This window comes from Telopea speciosissima, chromosome 5 (assembly GCF_018873765.1).
Source record: "Telopea speciosissima isolate NSW1024214 ecotype Mountain lineage chromosome 5, Tspe_v1, whole genome shotgun sequence".
Lineage (NCBI taxonomy): Eukaryota > Viridiplantae > Streptophyta > Magnoliopsida > Proteales > Proteaceae > Telopea > Telopea speciosissima.
In genome coordinates this window covers 46,164,652-46,180,724 of record NC_057920.1, presented here as the reverse complement: position 1 = coordinate 46,180,724, position 16,073 = coordinate 46,164,652, and the positions used below count along the sequence as shown (strand labels likewise).

Genomic DNA, 16,073 nt, shown 5'->3' with positions numbered 1-16,073 from the left:
TCTTCCAGCCTAACCAAAATACCTAATAATAAATAAATTAAAGAAATAGGACTTTAACTAGACTAACTTATAAATTAAATCCCGTATTCGTTTCTCCTACCGACATTTTAGGCCTATTAAAGTGTTCTATTACAATAAATTTCCATTGGACCAAAGGCTCAACATGTATAGAACCCAACCCAAGGCTTATTTTTTCCACTGAAATAAGTCCACTTTTGCTGATTTATTTGCATCAATTCTCCTTGGCTTGAAAAATGAAACTCGTTCACGAGTTTTGTAGTGACGCCAAATCAGACTCGCACGATCATCCTTCAATCTGAAGTTATTTTTTGACTTTTCTCGAACAATAAAAAGGAAATCAATAACCCTCTACAGTCCTTTTTGTTTTTGATACCAATTAATGCAGTGCTATTCTCAAACCAGTGAGATCCAGTGGGAGATCAGCTTGTGATAGGGTCATAGGTAAGGATTAACATGAGATTTCCAAGGAATTTTAGTAACTGAGAATCAACGGTTCAGATTCAGCCAAAATATGGTCTAAGGCTCTGATTGGATGGGAGAATATAATATCAGAAATCAGGTTTGATCCAATAGCCAGATTCTTAGGATTTTAAGATTCCTACTTGAATAAGGTATTCCCTAATCTAAGAACCGATAGAAGGTTCAGACAAACCAGATTAGAGATTGATTTGAGTACAAAATAACAAGCTTAATGATAGTCAGAGATCTGAGATCAGAGTTAGAAAAGAAAACGTGAAAATTGATTCAACTGACATCAGACTTCTTGTTGGAAAACAGGAAATCAGTTTCAAGCTTAAATTTTGAAACCATAAGAAGGTTCAGAATGGAAACCAATTGCTAAGTATGGATGCAGAATAGAAATCTATTTGAATACTCAGAAAATTCCTAGCTGAAGTTGGAATTTGAGAAACCAGAAAAAGATAGGAATTTTGTTTGGGCTTTTAAACTGTAACTAAATAGAAAGGAAAGATAAAAAGGATATGATCAGGAATCACCACTTGATCTGCACGGTTGGAGTCACTACCAGTACGCCAACCTTGGAATCACCACCAAGGGTTCTTGTAATCATCACCAAGGAGCTTACTGAATCACCACAGTGGGGAGCCTATGAATCACCACATCTAATGGCTGTGGCCCCTTACAAACTTATATAGGAGACTAAAAACAGACTCAAACTCAAAAAGGAAAGGCCTAAACCACACCTGAACTGCTTAGGTAATTTAAACTAAGTAGGAAACTGAAATAATAAAGGAAAGAGACTGAAATAGGTCTGGCCTCTTGGAGACTTATTCCAGCCTAACTAATATACTCAATAATAAATAAAGAAATAGGACTCCAACTAGGCTAACTAAATCCCATATTCATTCCTCCTACCGTATTTTAAACCCCTTAAGAGTGTCCTATTACAATAAAAATCCGTTTGACCAAAGGCCCCACATCTATAGAACCCAACCCCAGGCTTATTTCCACTAAAATAAAGCCCCACTTTTGCTGATTTATCTACATAAAAAAATAATCAATTTTGGGTCCTCTGTAGATGCTGTACTTTTGCAACCATCATCAGGTTGCGGGTTCGAAACATGGAAAAAGCCTCTCTGTGAAGCGGGGGTAAGGCTGTGTACATTTGCCTCTCTCAGACCCGTCACTGGGATGCTCTTTTTTTTTGTTTGTAGAGGCTGCACTTTTGTACTCTTGCTGTGGATAATTGCGATGACTATGTATTATTTGCGCATTTTATCCATTCTGTGCTTTATGTGGATCTGATATTGATATTCAGGTTTACGATTACCTGGAGAGCAGAGGCATATCCCATCTTCTCTTCCCATGCATTTGGTAGACGTGCTTCCTGCTGGTGATGGTGCTCACATTACTGATACTTCTGGTAAATGATTTGTCTCTTCTTATTGTTACTTAAGAATGAGCATTTCAAGAATCTTATGGTATTTAGTAAATCATGATATTCTATTATTGTTATTCATAACTTCTATTTCCAGGTATGTACCCAAAGAATGCTCCTTCTAACAGCATTAATAGCCAGGGAACTATACCACAGGTTAGGCTGTTTACAGTGGCATCACTAACATTGTTTATCTGGTAATGTGTAGAATTTTCTTTACAAGCTATACAAATGAATATATTTGCTATTTCACTGATTCATCAATGAGTTATGTGACAACTTCGCAAGTGTTTGCTGCCGGTCCAAAGCCCGGATAAAGGAGGGTTGGTGTGTCAAGTCGGTAGCTGACACTGGAAAAAAACCCTAGCCAAACCCTTTTACATGGATTCTACAACCTTATATTATACACGTAACACGTCACGCTAGGGCGTTCCCTGACAGAATAAGTGATGCACTACATTATGACTTGGGTGTAGTGAAAAGTGAGCAAGGGTTAGCTAGGGCGTCCCCTCTAAGCGATGTGCCGCATCAGTGCCTGGATATGGTGACAAGTAGGCAAGGGTTCTCGCACCATGGATGAGTGCGGGTAAAGAAGGTAGTCCAAAAGCATAGGATTAGATTAGCATCTTGGAACATTGGATCTTTAACGTGTTAGAGGGGATCACCTCCACTTTCCGACTATCTGCTCTTTCCAGTAGCCTGCTGGTGAACAAAATGCCTTCCCTTTCTCCCCCCTCAATCCCTGACCTTCCCTCTTGCCCTGACCCCCCCTCTGTACCACCCCGTTGGAACTCCTTCTTCACTTCTCCTAGCAGTTCCTCCCCTTCGACTGAAGGTCTCCCTCTGCACTTTGTAGCCCCAATCGTCGTGGGATCTTCCAAACGTGCCGCCTGCTCTCCAGATGTCTTAGATGATGAAGCTAAAGTCCGGGAATCCTGTTTAGTGAGCCATTTTTTAGGATCCAGACACTCTTTTCACATTGTCAAAGCCTCTCTCTCCCGCCAATGGAAACCTCTTGGCTCTCTTGACGTTTACCTGCTGGATAATGGCTTCTTCATCTTCAAGTTCTCTGATGAAAATAACAAAAACCGAGTGCTTGAGGGTGGGCCTTGGCAAGTTGGAAGGAAACCAATTTTTCTTCGGCAATGGCATCGCTACCTACAGCTTCGCCGTGTTGATCTCTCCTCCATTCCTCTTTGGGTGTCGCTCCTTGGTCTCCCCCTTTACTTCTGGTGTACTGAAGGACTTAGTGTTCTCGGTTCTGTGCTGGGGAAACCTCTGTTCTCTGATATGCGAACCATGAGGAAGCTGAGACTGGCTTACGCTCGTATCTGTATTGAAGTTTCTGCTGAGGAACCTCTTCCATTGTTTATTACTGTGAACGACGGGGAGGATCATACCTTCGAATAGGAAGTTCACTTCGATTGGAAGCCTCCCCATTGCTTAGTCTGCAAGAAATTTGGACATGATTCATCCCTTTGTGAGCCAACTGCTATTTCGCATCCATCGGAGACTGGCCAGGAGCAAAGTTCTGAGTTGCCTTATCCAAGGGGTCGTACCAGGTCGAGAGCTCGCCGGCGCCGGAATGCTCCGGCAGTAAATCAAGGCAGCATTCTTGGGTTTCCCCCTTTGTCCATTGGGCAAAACCGATTTGCAGCTCTGCGAGATGACATCCATACGGACTCTGGCCCTTACACCGTGCAGAACCTCAACTCTGCAGTCCCTCGAAGTCGCTCTCGCATGTCGCTAGCTGGAAATGACTGTGCTGCTACCTCTGATCCTCAGACTGAACCTCCTCCAGCCGCCTCGTTGTCGGCTTTGCAGCCTCTGCACCCTGATCCTGGTCAGCTTCCCTGTGAATCACCTGCGGAGGATCTCGCCTCTCCTCTGGTTTGCTCCCCTTCTCTCCTGCTTTCCTCTCCTCATCTCGATGCTTCCCTTCCCAATGCTATTCCCCTTTCTCCCACTTTGATAGACTCAGATCCCCTTTTATCCATTTCTCCTCCAACCATACTGTTTTACCCATTTTGCCCTCCACTAAAAAAGGCAAATCCAAAAAGAAAGAAAAGAAAGAGAAAGAGAAGAAACGTAAAAAGTCGTCCCTCTCTGGGGCCCATCCTTCCCTCTCGCCCAACTCTTCACCTATTCCTGCCGGGTCGGGTAACTGTTTACCTGACCCAGATCCTGTTGCAAACTCTTTCTCTCCTCCTTCGTCCCAACCCGAGCTCATTCTTGGCTCTAACTCCTGCATCTCCCCTGCTCCTTTGATCCCAGCTAATCCTTTACCCCCTTCGATCTCTGCAAAAACAAAACCCCCTGCATCCTCTTATAATCGAAGGCATCGCAGCTCCTCTGCTTCTCGCAGCGCTAGTGTTTTATCCCGTTTCTCTAGGACTGAGTTGCAATCCTCAAATTCTCCTCAATGAATCTTGTTATTTTGTGGAATACTCGGGGTCTCAATTCCCCTTCTAAACACGCTGCTGTTCGCTCCCACATTAGACATCTCCATGCTACTTTTTGCTGCTTACTTGAGACTCGTGTCAAAGAACCAAATGCTGCTAGAATCTCAAATACCATAGTCCCTGGTTGGTCCTTCCTTTCCAACTACCCCCACCATCCTGATGGCCGTATTTGGATCATCTGGGATCCCTCTAAAATCAAAATTTCTCTGATCTCCTCTTCAGCCCAATTCCTCCATCTAAGCTTCTCTGATAGCTTAAACCAATTCTCCTTTTTCTTCACTGTTACCTATGCCTTCAACTGCCCTGTGCTGAGACAAGATCTTTGGACAGACCTCCGTAACCTTGCGGGTTCCATAGATTCTCTCCCTTGGGGTATTGGTGGTGACTTTAATGTCATCAGATATGGCTATGAAAAACAGGGGGGTGACCACTTGGATCTTGAATCAATGGCTGCTTTCAATGATTGTAGCGAGGACTTGAGCTTGGATGATTTCAGATGGACAGGTCCCCCCTTCTCCTGGAGCAATAAAAGGGCTGGTCCTGCAAGAATAGCCTGCAAATTGGATTGGATTTTAGTAAATGAATCTTGGCTGACTTCCTTTCCTTCCTCCTCTGCAAATTTTGACCCCCCAGGTATATCTGATCACAGCCCCATAGCTTTATCCATCCAGCCTTATAACTCCTTTGGCCCAAAACCTTTTAAATACTTTGATATGTGGTCCAAACACCCCTCTTTCCTGTCCACAGTCAAGGATGCTTGGGACAAGCCTGTGCAAGCTTTCTCCTCCCCTCTTTTAGCCTTGGCTAGGAAGCTCAGGAATGTAAACAATACTCTCAAATCCTGGAACCTCAGCACCTTTGGAAATGTCTCCCAAAATGTCAAGGACTGCCAGGATAAGCTTGCAAATATTCAGAATCAAATTCAGACAGACAACTTCAATGATCAATTGGCTACCGATGAGAAAGCTACTGCCCTTGAATTATCTCTGCTCCTCAATCATGAAGAAAGCTTCCTGAAGCAAAAATCCAGGATTAAGTGGCTTGAACTTGGGGATTCCAATTCAACTTATTTTCATCGTTCTCTGAAATCAAGAACCAATCATAACTCCATAATTCAGCTAGCTGCTCCTGATGGATCTCCAGTTACCACTGTGAATGGTATCAAAGATATGGCTGTGAATTACTTCAAGAATCTCTTCTCGGGTCCTTTGGATGAGACTGAACATGTCCCTGATAATGTGCTCAAGAAGTTCATCCCAAATGAACTCATTCAGTCTTTTAATGCCATTCCAAATGAGGAGGAAATTATTGCTGCAATTCATTCCACCAAGCTGAATCGAGCTCCCGGGCCAGATGGATTCAGCATGGGGTTTTTCTTAGCTGCTTGGGATATCATCAAGGATGATCTTATCAAAGCAATCACTAGTTTTTTCCTCAACCCTAGCCAGATCAACGAGGTGAATCACACTTTTCTTTGCCTCATTCCTAAGAAGGAAGGAGCCTCAGTGATGACCGATTTCAGGCCCATAGCCCTCTGCAACCTGATCTACAAATTTATAGCTAAGATCCTTGCTTCCAGGCTCAAGAAAGTGGTGGATCTGCTAGTCAGAGAGAACCAGTCAGCCTTCATCCCGGGTAGAAGTATTTGTGATAACATCCTTCTTTGCAATGAGATTGTCAGAGGATTTGACAGGAAAAACCATTCCCCGGCTGCTCTTATGAAGATTGATATTCACAAAGCCTTTGACTCTCTGAGATGGGATTTTATAGCAAATGTCATGAACAAAATGAGATTTCCAGCAGTCTTCATTCATTGGATCCACTGCTGCATCTCCACTCCAAAGTTCTCAGTTCTTATTAATGGCAGCCCAGCAAGCTATTTTGGCTCCACTGTTGGGATTCGACAAGGCTGTCCTCTTTCTCCCTACCTCTTCACCTTAGCCTTGGAATTCCTATCCAGGGAAATTCAGCTTTGCACTGACCAGAATCTCATCTCTCCCATTCCCAAATGCAAAACCCTCAAACTCTCACATTTGGCTTTTGCTGATGATCTCATGATCTTCTCCAAGGCCTCCATCACCTCTTTTGAGTCCATCATGAACTGTTTGCAGCACTTTAAAGCTTTATCAGGGCTCCGCATCAACCCCCATAAGTCCCTTCTCTTCGTAGCTGGTGTCCCGGATGATTTCAAGGTTGCTTTGAAGGATATTTGTGGCTTTAGTATTGGTCATCTCCCAGTGAAGTACTTGGGCCTGCCTATGATTCCAGCAAGACTTTCGCCCCATCACTGCACTCCTATGCTGGATCTTATCAGGAAGCGTCTACAACTTTGGAAGGGTAAGCTTCTCTCCTATGCAGGCCGATTGGTTCTTATCAAGTCTGTTCTCCAAGCCTCCTACATCTACTGGTCGGGTATCTATGGCTTGCCTCAGTCCACTATTCAGTCTTTGGAGACCCTCATGGCTTCTTTCCTTTGGAAAGGCACTGATGCCACTAGATTCCTCCGGCCTATCAGCTGGAACTTGATTTGTCATCCTTTAGAGGAAGGAGGTTTGGGAAGTAGAAGGATCAAAGATGTGAATTCGGCTGGCATTATCAAGCTTCTTTGGAAGATTGTTTCTAGGGCCAAAAGTATTTGGGTGGATTGGATAGACTCAGGGCTTCTCCGCTCATACTCTATTTGGTCGGTCCAAATACATTCAGATGCTTATTGGACCTGGCGCAAGATTCTTGAGAATAGAGTTCTGACTCTTGGATCTATATGTTCTCACATTGGTAATGGGAATACCACCTTGCTCTGGCTGGACCACTGGCATCCTATGGGCATTCTGCTTCACCAGGTTACCCCTAGAATGATTTATGACTCGGGGCTTCCTAGAAATGCTTTGGTGGCTGATATTCTAAATGAAGATGGATGGGACCCCCCTGACTCCACTTCCCCTACTCTTGCTTCTATTTGGGCTCTCCTTCCTACAATCTCCAGAAGACCTTTCAACAGGGAAGACTGTGTCTCTTGGATGCCTAGCACTTCGGGAAAGTTCAACACTAAATCAGCTTGGGACCTTGTCAGATCTAGCTTTCCGCTTGTCCCTTGGAGGAAACTTGTCTGGTACAAGCACCACATTCCAAGACACAGCTTCACTGTCTGGAGAGTCTTATGCAACTGCCTCCCAACGCAAGCTTTCCTCAGACACCGGCACATTATGGTCTCCCCCAACTGTGGCCTTTGTTGGAATGGGACTGAAGATACAAATCACCTCTTCTTTGGCTGCCCCTTCACTTGCTCTATCTGGAAGGGCATCCTTTCTAAATGCTGGCCGTCAAACAGGAGGATTCTTCCTTTTGATCGTGAGTGGATTTGGGTTGATATGACTTTTGGTGGCTCTACTATTTGTGATATGATTGGGAGATCGGCTTTCTCGGCGGCTATCAACCACATTTGGATGAAGAGAAATCTTAGGAAATGGACCTCCAAATCGAGATCTACCAACCAGATTTGGGATTCCATCTCTTTTGAAATCAAAACTAAAATTAGTTTAGCTGCTCCCTCTACTTGTATTGACACCCCAAGGAACATATTCATTGTTGTATCCTGGGGCCTTTCTTCTATCACCCTTACGCCAGCGGGCTCCGCTGTTTGAGCCTTTTCTGCTGGTCCTTGTCTCTTGTTTCTTCCCTCCTTTTTGAGGGCTGCTTTTAGTAATGAATTTTTTATTCACCCAAAAAAAAAGAGTCTAGAATTGATAGATGTTAAGAGGAGAAGAAGGATTAGCATAGCCTGTATTCAAGAGACAAGATGGAAGGGTAAAAATGCTAAGGAGTTGGATGACTTTAAACTTTGGTCTACGGGGATAAAAGTCATAGAAGTGGAGTAGGTATAGTAGTGAATAAAAATTTAAAGAATGACGTGGTGGATGTTAAAAGATTCGAAGATAGGATTATATCCATCAATTTGTGTTGAAAAAAATTGGCGCTTACACACCTCAAGTAGGATTGGATGGAAGTAGTAAGTTACAATTTTGGGAACACATGGATGGATTGGTGCAATTTTTTAGTCAAGGAGAAAAGATTATTATAAGGGGACATGGGAGAGATCGTAGAGGCTATGAAGGTGTACATGAAGGATATGGCTTTGGAGAGAGGAATGAGGAGGGGATCTTAGTTTTAGATTTTCATGTGGCTTATGATTTATCCATAGTAAACACTTTGAAAAGAAAGAGGAGCATTTAGTTACCTTCAAAAGTGGGCATCATACTCACCATAGTAGCCAAATAGATTTCTTCTTAACTAGAAGGTTTGATATATTGTTATATAAGGACTGTAAGGTTATACCAGGGCAGAGCTTAACCATACAACATAGATTAGTGGTCATGGATATGTGCCTCACTACATAGAACCGTAAGAAAAGAGTTAAGAAGAAGAGATTTGAGACAAGAGAGAGAGTTGAGAGAATAGATTGGCTTGTCAGGAGTGACAGAGGCCATTGCTTATTTATAGATATGTAATCAATTACAAATATGATATGACAGGTAAGATTGAGTTGTCACTCTTATCCTAACATACAATGAACCTAGACGACTAGATACAATGAACCTAAACGACTAGTCAATCCCTAACACTTCCCCCTCAAGTTGGTGCATAGATATCCCTCATGCCCAACTTGAATACAATAAGATGGAATGACTTAGAAGTCAAGCCCTTGGTGACTACATCAGTTAGTTGGTTCTTTGAAGTGATAGGAATGCAAATTGACCCTTGTTCAAACTTCTCCTTGATGAAGTGTCTGTCAATCTCAATATGCTTGGTCATGTCATGTTGAACAGGATTGTGCACAATGCTGGTTGCTGCATTATTATCACAATAGAGTCTCATAGGTTCCTTGGATGTCACCCCCAGATCTTTAAGTAACATCCTATGCCAGAAAATCCCTCATACTCCTTGGGCCATAGCTCGATATTCTGCCTTTGCGCTGGATCTGGATACGATTGCTTGCTTCTTGCTACGCCATGTGACCAGATTACCACCGAGGATTGTACAATATCTTGTAGTGGGGCGCTGATCATCTATAGATCCGGCCCAATCAGTATCAGTGAAGCATTCCAACTTCAAATCGCCATTGTTGGAGAATAGAATGCCCTTTCCTAGTGTTGATTTCAAGTATCTCAATATTCTATGTAGTTTGGGGATCATGTAGGAAACGGCCCACAACACCAACAACGTAAGCAGTATCAGGCTGGGTAGGTGAGAGATATATTAATCTGCCAACAAGACGCTGATATCTCTCCTTGTCTTCCAGTTCTCCTCCTTTGCAGCTAAGTTGATGATTGACCTTAATCGGAGATTCTGTAGGTTTACATCCTAGCATCCTTGTCTCACTGAGAAGATCTAGGACATATTTCCTTTGACAAATGAAGATCCCTTTGTCAGAACGGGTTACTTCAATCCCAATAAAATATCTGAGAGGTCCTAAATCTTTTAGTCTCATACTCTGTAGATAATGGGTTTTCAACAAGGAGATTTCTGCATCATCAACACAGACAATAAGAGCAGTAACTTTTCCATCCTTGTGTTTGACAAACAAGGTATGATCCGTATGGCTTTGTTTGTACCCAAACTATAACATAATTTTCTGGAATCTACCGAACCAAGCCGGTGGTGATTGCTTGAGACCATAGAGAGACTTCCATAATCTACACACCTTGCTAGCTGTAGATGAGGAGGAAAATTCTGGAGGAATATCCATATACACTTCTTCCTTGAGGTCACCATTTAAGAAAGCATTCTTTGCATCAAGTTGTTGGAGACTCCATCCAAGGTTTGCAGACTACAACATAAGATAACAGTGCCCGAACAGAGTTCATTTATGCAACAAGGGCAAATGTGTCCTGATAGTCAATCCCATAGGTCTAGGTGAAGCCCTTGGCAGCCAATCTTGCCTTGTATCTCTCCATTGTTCCATATGCCTTCTGCTTTATAGTGAATACCCATTTATAGTCTATTGACTTTTTCCCTTCAGGACGAGGGACCAACTCCCATGTTTCATTCTTCGTCAAGGCTTGCATTTCTTCCACCATAGCATATTTCCACTTAGGATCCGCGACAACTTCTTTCCAGCCTTGCGGGATAGATACAGAGGACAAGAAAGAACAAAGGTACGGTAGGAAGGTGACAATGATTCATAGGAAACAAAATTGGAGATAGGGTGTTTGATGTAGATTGAAGCATGAAGAAGAGAAGAGTCAGGAATTACTGTTCACGTGAAGTGTCACAGCCCATATTGCTTTGATGGAAATCCTTCTAGAAGACCTAAGTTGAAGACTAAAACACTGTTCACATAACTGTTCACGTGAACAGTGTCAAAGCCAAAATTTACCTTGTTTGGGAGTGATCTTTAGAAGATCTTGTGGGCCCATCAAGTGGAGGAAGATTCTATCCTAATGATGCCATAGTTTAATTTCTATTTCCAGTTTATATTAGGTCTCGTGGTATATGCTCTTGGCCGATATCGTTTTGGTGGATGACACAAAAGTAGGGATTAACGCTAAGTTAGAGCTATGGAGATCAACCCTAGAAACAAGAAGTTTTAAGATTAGTAGAACGAAGACGGAGTATTTGATGTGTAATTTTAGTCACACTATGATGGATACTGACATGGTGCGAATTGAGGAAAGAGAGATACCACAAAGTGACTATTTTAGATATTTGGGATCAATCATAAATAAGGAAGGTGACATAGAAGATGATGTCTCACAGAGAATTAAAGTGGGATGGTTGAAGTGGAGAGGTGCATCCGGAGTGCTATGTGATCAATGTATTCCTTTAAAGCTTAAAGGAAAGTTCTATAGGCCGTTGTTTGCCCGACTATGATGTATGGGGAAAAATGTTGGGCAATTAAGAAGTGTCATATTGAGAAGCTCTGTGTGGCAGAGATGAGGATGTTAAGATGGTTGAATGGAAAAACAAGGAAGGATAAAGTAAGGAATGATAGTATCAGAGCTGACTTGGGAGTTGCTCCGATCAATGACAAGCTTCGAGAGAGTCGTCTGAGGTGGTTTGGTCATGTTCAACGGAGGCCTAGGGATGCCCCAGTAAGGAGGAGTGATATGATCCCGATTGATGAAGATAAAAGAACGAGGGGAAGGCCTAAAATGACCATAGGAGAAGTTGTGAGAAAGGACATGCATAGTGTAGGTCTCGTGTCGTATATGCTCTTGGATAGAGCCTATTGGAGGGCGAGGATCCATGTAGCAGACCCTATCTAGCTGAGATTCTCCTGACCTTGCTGGGCTGTGCCTCTTCCCTCTTTCACTTTTTGTGTATTTTCTTTTTTTCATTTGCCATTTTTCATTTTCACTTCTCATCTCATTTTCCCATTCTTCTCTTTCACTTCACAGTTTTTACCTACTTTGTTTGATTGGATCCATCTAGCCAACCCCATTAAGTTGGGATAAGGCTGAGTTTGTTGTTGTTGTAGTTTATATTAGGTAGTTTCTAATTTATAATAGTTTCTAATTTGGTTATTTTTGCATGTTTAGAAGGCTGAGTTATAACGCCTTTAGTAGTTTCTAATTTCATTCAGTTTCTATTTCCATTAGTTACTATTTTCATTAGTTTCTATTTTTGTAGCCTAGCCTCAGTCTATATAAAGGCAGCAATTGTAATTGATTGACACAGAATTAATGAATGAAGTTTTGAGTCATTCTTGCACTTGATTATAGGAGTAAAACCCCTGTTCAACAGCTGGGATAGCTGTGGGTGAGAGACCCAGGGCTGAGATAGCCCATCCCCCTACCCCCTTCTTCTTCTATCTTCTCTTCTCCTCCCTTCCCTGTTCGATATACACTGCTCTGCTGTTTCTGTGAGTGCAATAAACTATTGTGAAGATACCCTTTGTAGACCAAATTCAATTCCCAATCATCTTCAAGGATTGCTGCTGTTGCACACCATTAATAGATCCTTATCATGTTGATCCTGGCTGCAATCAATCTCTCACTGAAACCTCACTGGTTCGAGGTCGACTTCTGCATTAGTGTTGGGTGCATGTTCTAAACTCCTTCTCTAACAGCAATAGGGGCATCATCATCAGAAGAAGGGTTACCTGATGTCTAAGATGAAGGAGCTGGATCCGGGAGTATAGACGGACTTGGTGGTTTGGGGATGAGCATTTCTTTCCATCGAAAGTAATTGATCAAATCCCTTTTTTTTGATGCTGATGGGATATCTGATGCGGACGGGATATCTAATTTATCTCCCCGTGAAGCCGTATAGTGTCAACCACAAGAGAAGGAAGCTCTTCCTCAACACTCTCCCCTTGAAGAGGAGGCTTGTAATAGGATTCATTTTCATGAAATGTGACGTCCATGGTGACCAGTAGATGGTGGGAAGGAGGATGATAACACTTGCATCCCTTTTGAGAAGCAGAATACCCATGGAAGATACAAAAAAAAGCCCAGGGATCCAATTAGGATCGAGAGAGGGAAAAATTGTGGGCAAAGCACACACAGCCGAATACCCGAGGAGGGAGGTGAGAAGCAAGAGAGGGATCCAGAAGCAGATTAACTGGAGTTTTGAAGTCCAGGAGACTGGAGGGAACCCGATTGATGAGGAAGGCAGCAGTAAGAACTACATCACCAAATAAAATTTTGGAACACTAGTGGTAAACATCAGGGAGCGAGTGACCTCAAAGAGATGGCGATTCTTCTTTTTAGGGATACCATTTTCTTCCGGCGTATAAACATAGGGGGTTTGGGACAAAATACCATGCTCATCAAGATACTGAAGGAAGGAACCATTGATGTATTCAATATCATTATCTGTCCCCAAAATCTGAACCTGGGCATTAAACTGGGTCTTGATCAGAGTATGAAATGACTGGAAACAAGTAAAAGCCTCAGATTTAGACTGGAGAAGATAAACCCAAGTCAATCGGGTACAATTATCAATGAAGGTGATAAAGCAATGGAATCCACCCATGGTTCAAGATCTCGCCGAGATCTCGCTATTATCTCAGTTTCGCAGGTAGGCGAGACGAGATGAAAGGCGATACAGGAATAATGCAATAACTCGACCGAGATCTCAGTATCTCGCCAGATCTCGTGATAAATCTCAGTTTCGGTTCGACTCGGTTGAACCAAACCATCTTAAAGCGTATAAAATACCAAGTCTTGTAGAGATTTCGACCCGTCTCGTCTCTGTGAAGGGGAAACTCCATATTTGGGTACTTTTTTCAGTTTTTTTGGCAAATCACACCTCCAAATCCCAACTAAGCTTTGATTCGTTGAAGATTGAAGCTGCAAATCTCACCTCCAAGCTGCATTGCATCTCAAGAACATTGTTAGGTAACTATTCATCTCAAAAACTATTTTTTTTTCATAGAAACATGATCTAACATTGTTTGTTGACTATGAAATTATTATATGTTATACATTGTCCACCGATCTTTGGATTGCCGGAGGCGAATTTTTTTATCTTCTGTTTTTAAATTATTTATTTATTTTTCTGTAAAGTTAAATGATTTCCTTGTAAAAAAAATTGAAAAAAATATGGTTTATACTCATTGTTTGGAACTCAATTAAATATATGTTGGACATTGTTGGCTGATCTACGGCTTCACGGTGTCGCTTTTTTTTTTTCCCCCCAGTTAGTAAATTAATTATTTTAATTTCTGAAATTTAAAATATATTTTAAACTTACAGAAAAATCCCAAAAATAATGAAAAATATCTGTTTTGTTTTGAAAATTGTTTAAAATTAATGAAATCATTGTTAATGCATTTAAATATGGAAAGCATTGTTACATCATCATCCATATATGGCACGGGGAGCACCGGTTCTAAGTATAGTCACTATACTGGGTACAAGCCGGCTCTTCATCATCAGTACCCTCTCCCTACAAGTATGAGGGTTAGTCACACTCACATTGAGTCAGGTTTTGTGGAAAGCATCTTTGGGGTCCCGACCCCCCAGCCATACATGTCGGTGCCGGTTTTGGTTCCTCGGGCACCATCTAGTAGCGGTGGCTCTCGATCGAGTTCCTTACGTTTCAGAGATATATACCCTAGGTTAGGGTACCTCCAGTACGCTGATGACTCGGTTCATAGGGCTATTGTGCACGACTTCGAGTGTTACTTCCACTATCATATGTCATGGCCAGCCTTTGTGATGTAATCCGAGCAAAGCTTGATTCGACAACAACAACAACAGTGTGGTCATTATGATGATCCGCCCCGACACTCGTTTCAGTACTAGCTTGTATTTATTTAATATATGTGACTATGTCTCTTTCCAAGTTTCTAACAATTATTAACAAATATTTGAACCATCAGTCCATCACTATGTATGATTATGAAATATGAATATGATGCCTAATGCTTAAATGGTTTATGGTTTGATGTATTTTAGTTCCTAATGCTTATTTAAGGTGTTTTACACCTCTAATAATATGAGTTCTAACTATTGTGTGGAATAGCCTAGGGTAGACCTCATGCACGGCGTAGATTACCAACTTAGGGTCCATAGTCAAAGTGCCATTTTGGGTTTGAATTTGCAAAAGCTAATGGTTCCACTGTGTTTAGAAGGCTTAAAATAGGGGGAATGTCAAGTTTCAACCCCTATCTTGGCCATATGGCCACTGAAACTAACCATCGAGTTGAGAAAAAAAAAATTCAAGATCTCGCTGAGATCTCAGTATATCTCGGTTTCGTGGCCTGGCGAAACTGAGATTTAAAACCTTGAACCCACCCCTAGCAACAGTTCTAAATGGTCCCGACAAGTCCGAATGAATAATAGAGCAAGGAACAATACTTTTGAATAATAGAGCAAGGAACAATACTTTTGAATAATAGAGAAAGGAACAATACTTTTATTATACACTGGGAAAATAAAAAGACCGAGTGAGCTTAGAGAGTTCATAGATATTGCAAGCAAAACGATCCACATAACAATGTTTTATTATGGAAGGAAATAAATAACTTAAAACTTTAAAAAAAGGGTGACCGAGTCGGTGATGCCATTGATGGAGCTGAGCAAGAGTACTGTCTTCACGTTGAATGTGAGCTGAAACTGGGGAGGATGTTGTAATGATATCCGGGTCCAAGTAATATACCCTATCTCGTACCCTACCATGTCCAATCGTTGCTCCTGTCGCCAGATCCTGAAATACACAATGGGTTGAATAAAAGTAAACGCAATAGTTAAGATCAACAGTAAGGCGACAAATGGAAAGTAAATTGGCACAGAGGTTAGGGACATGGAGAACAGAAGATAAAGATATAGTGGGAGAGTAGAAAACGAAACCTTTACCAGAGATAGCATATAGAGACCCATTAGCAACTCGCACCTTGTCCTAACTAGAGCAAGGAAGATAGGTACGAAACATGGCCGAGGAGCTAGTCATATGGTTAGAGGCTCCAGAATCAAGAAGCCAGGATAGAATAGTAGGGGAAGAAACATGGAAGATACCTGATTGGGTGACATGAGAAGTCGGTGCAATGAAAGAAGTCATTGGTGGGAATTGTAGGGCCAAGTTAAGTCATCATTCGCTGGAGAACAGCCATCTGTTCTGAGGAGAAAGGAGAAGCCATAGAGGAAGAACCATCAGCAGTCTTAGATAGATGAGCATGAGGGCAAGACGACCCTTGTTTACCACCATGCCCTCCTTTAGGGCGGCAATGAAGCTTCCAAGAAGTCTCTCTT

General features: G+C 42.1%; 1 protein-coding gene across 2 annotated transcripts in view; it reads left to right on the top strand.

Annotated features, from left to right (window-relative positions):
* The window catches only part of LOC122661965 (mediator of RNA polymerase II transcription subunit 8), a 69,538-nt gene that overhangs the window by 12,364 nt on the left and 41,101 nt on the right, over positions 1-16,073 (top strand). For both annotated transcript variants that reach the window (XM_043857492.1, XM_043857491.1), the window contains exons 5-6: positions 1,799-1,903; positions 2,016-2,074. In XM_043857492.1, the coding sequence (XP_043713427.1) occupies positions 1,799-1,903; positions 2,016-2,074 (164 nt within the window). The remainder of the gene's footprint in view (positions 1-1,798; positions 1,904-2,015; positions 2,075-16,073) is intronic.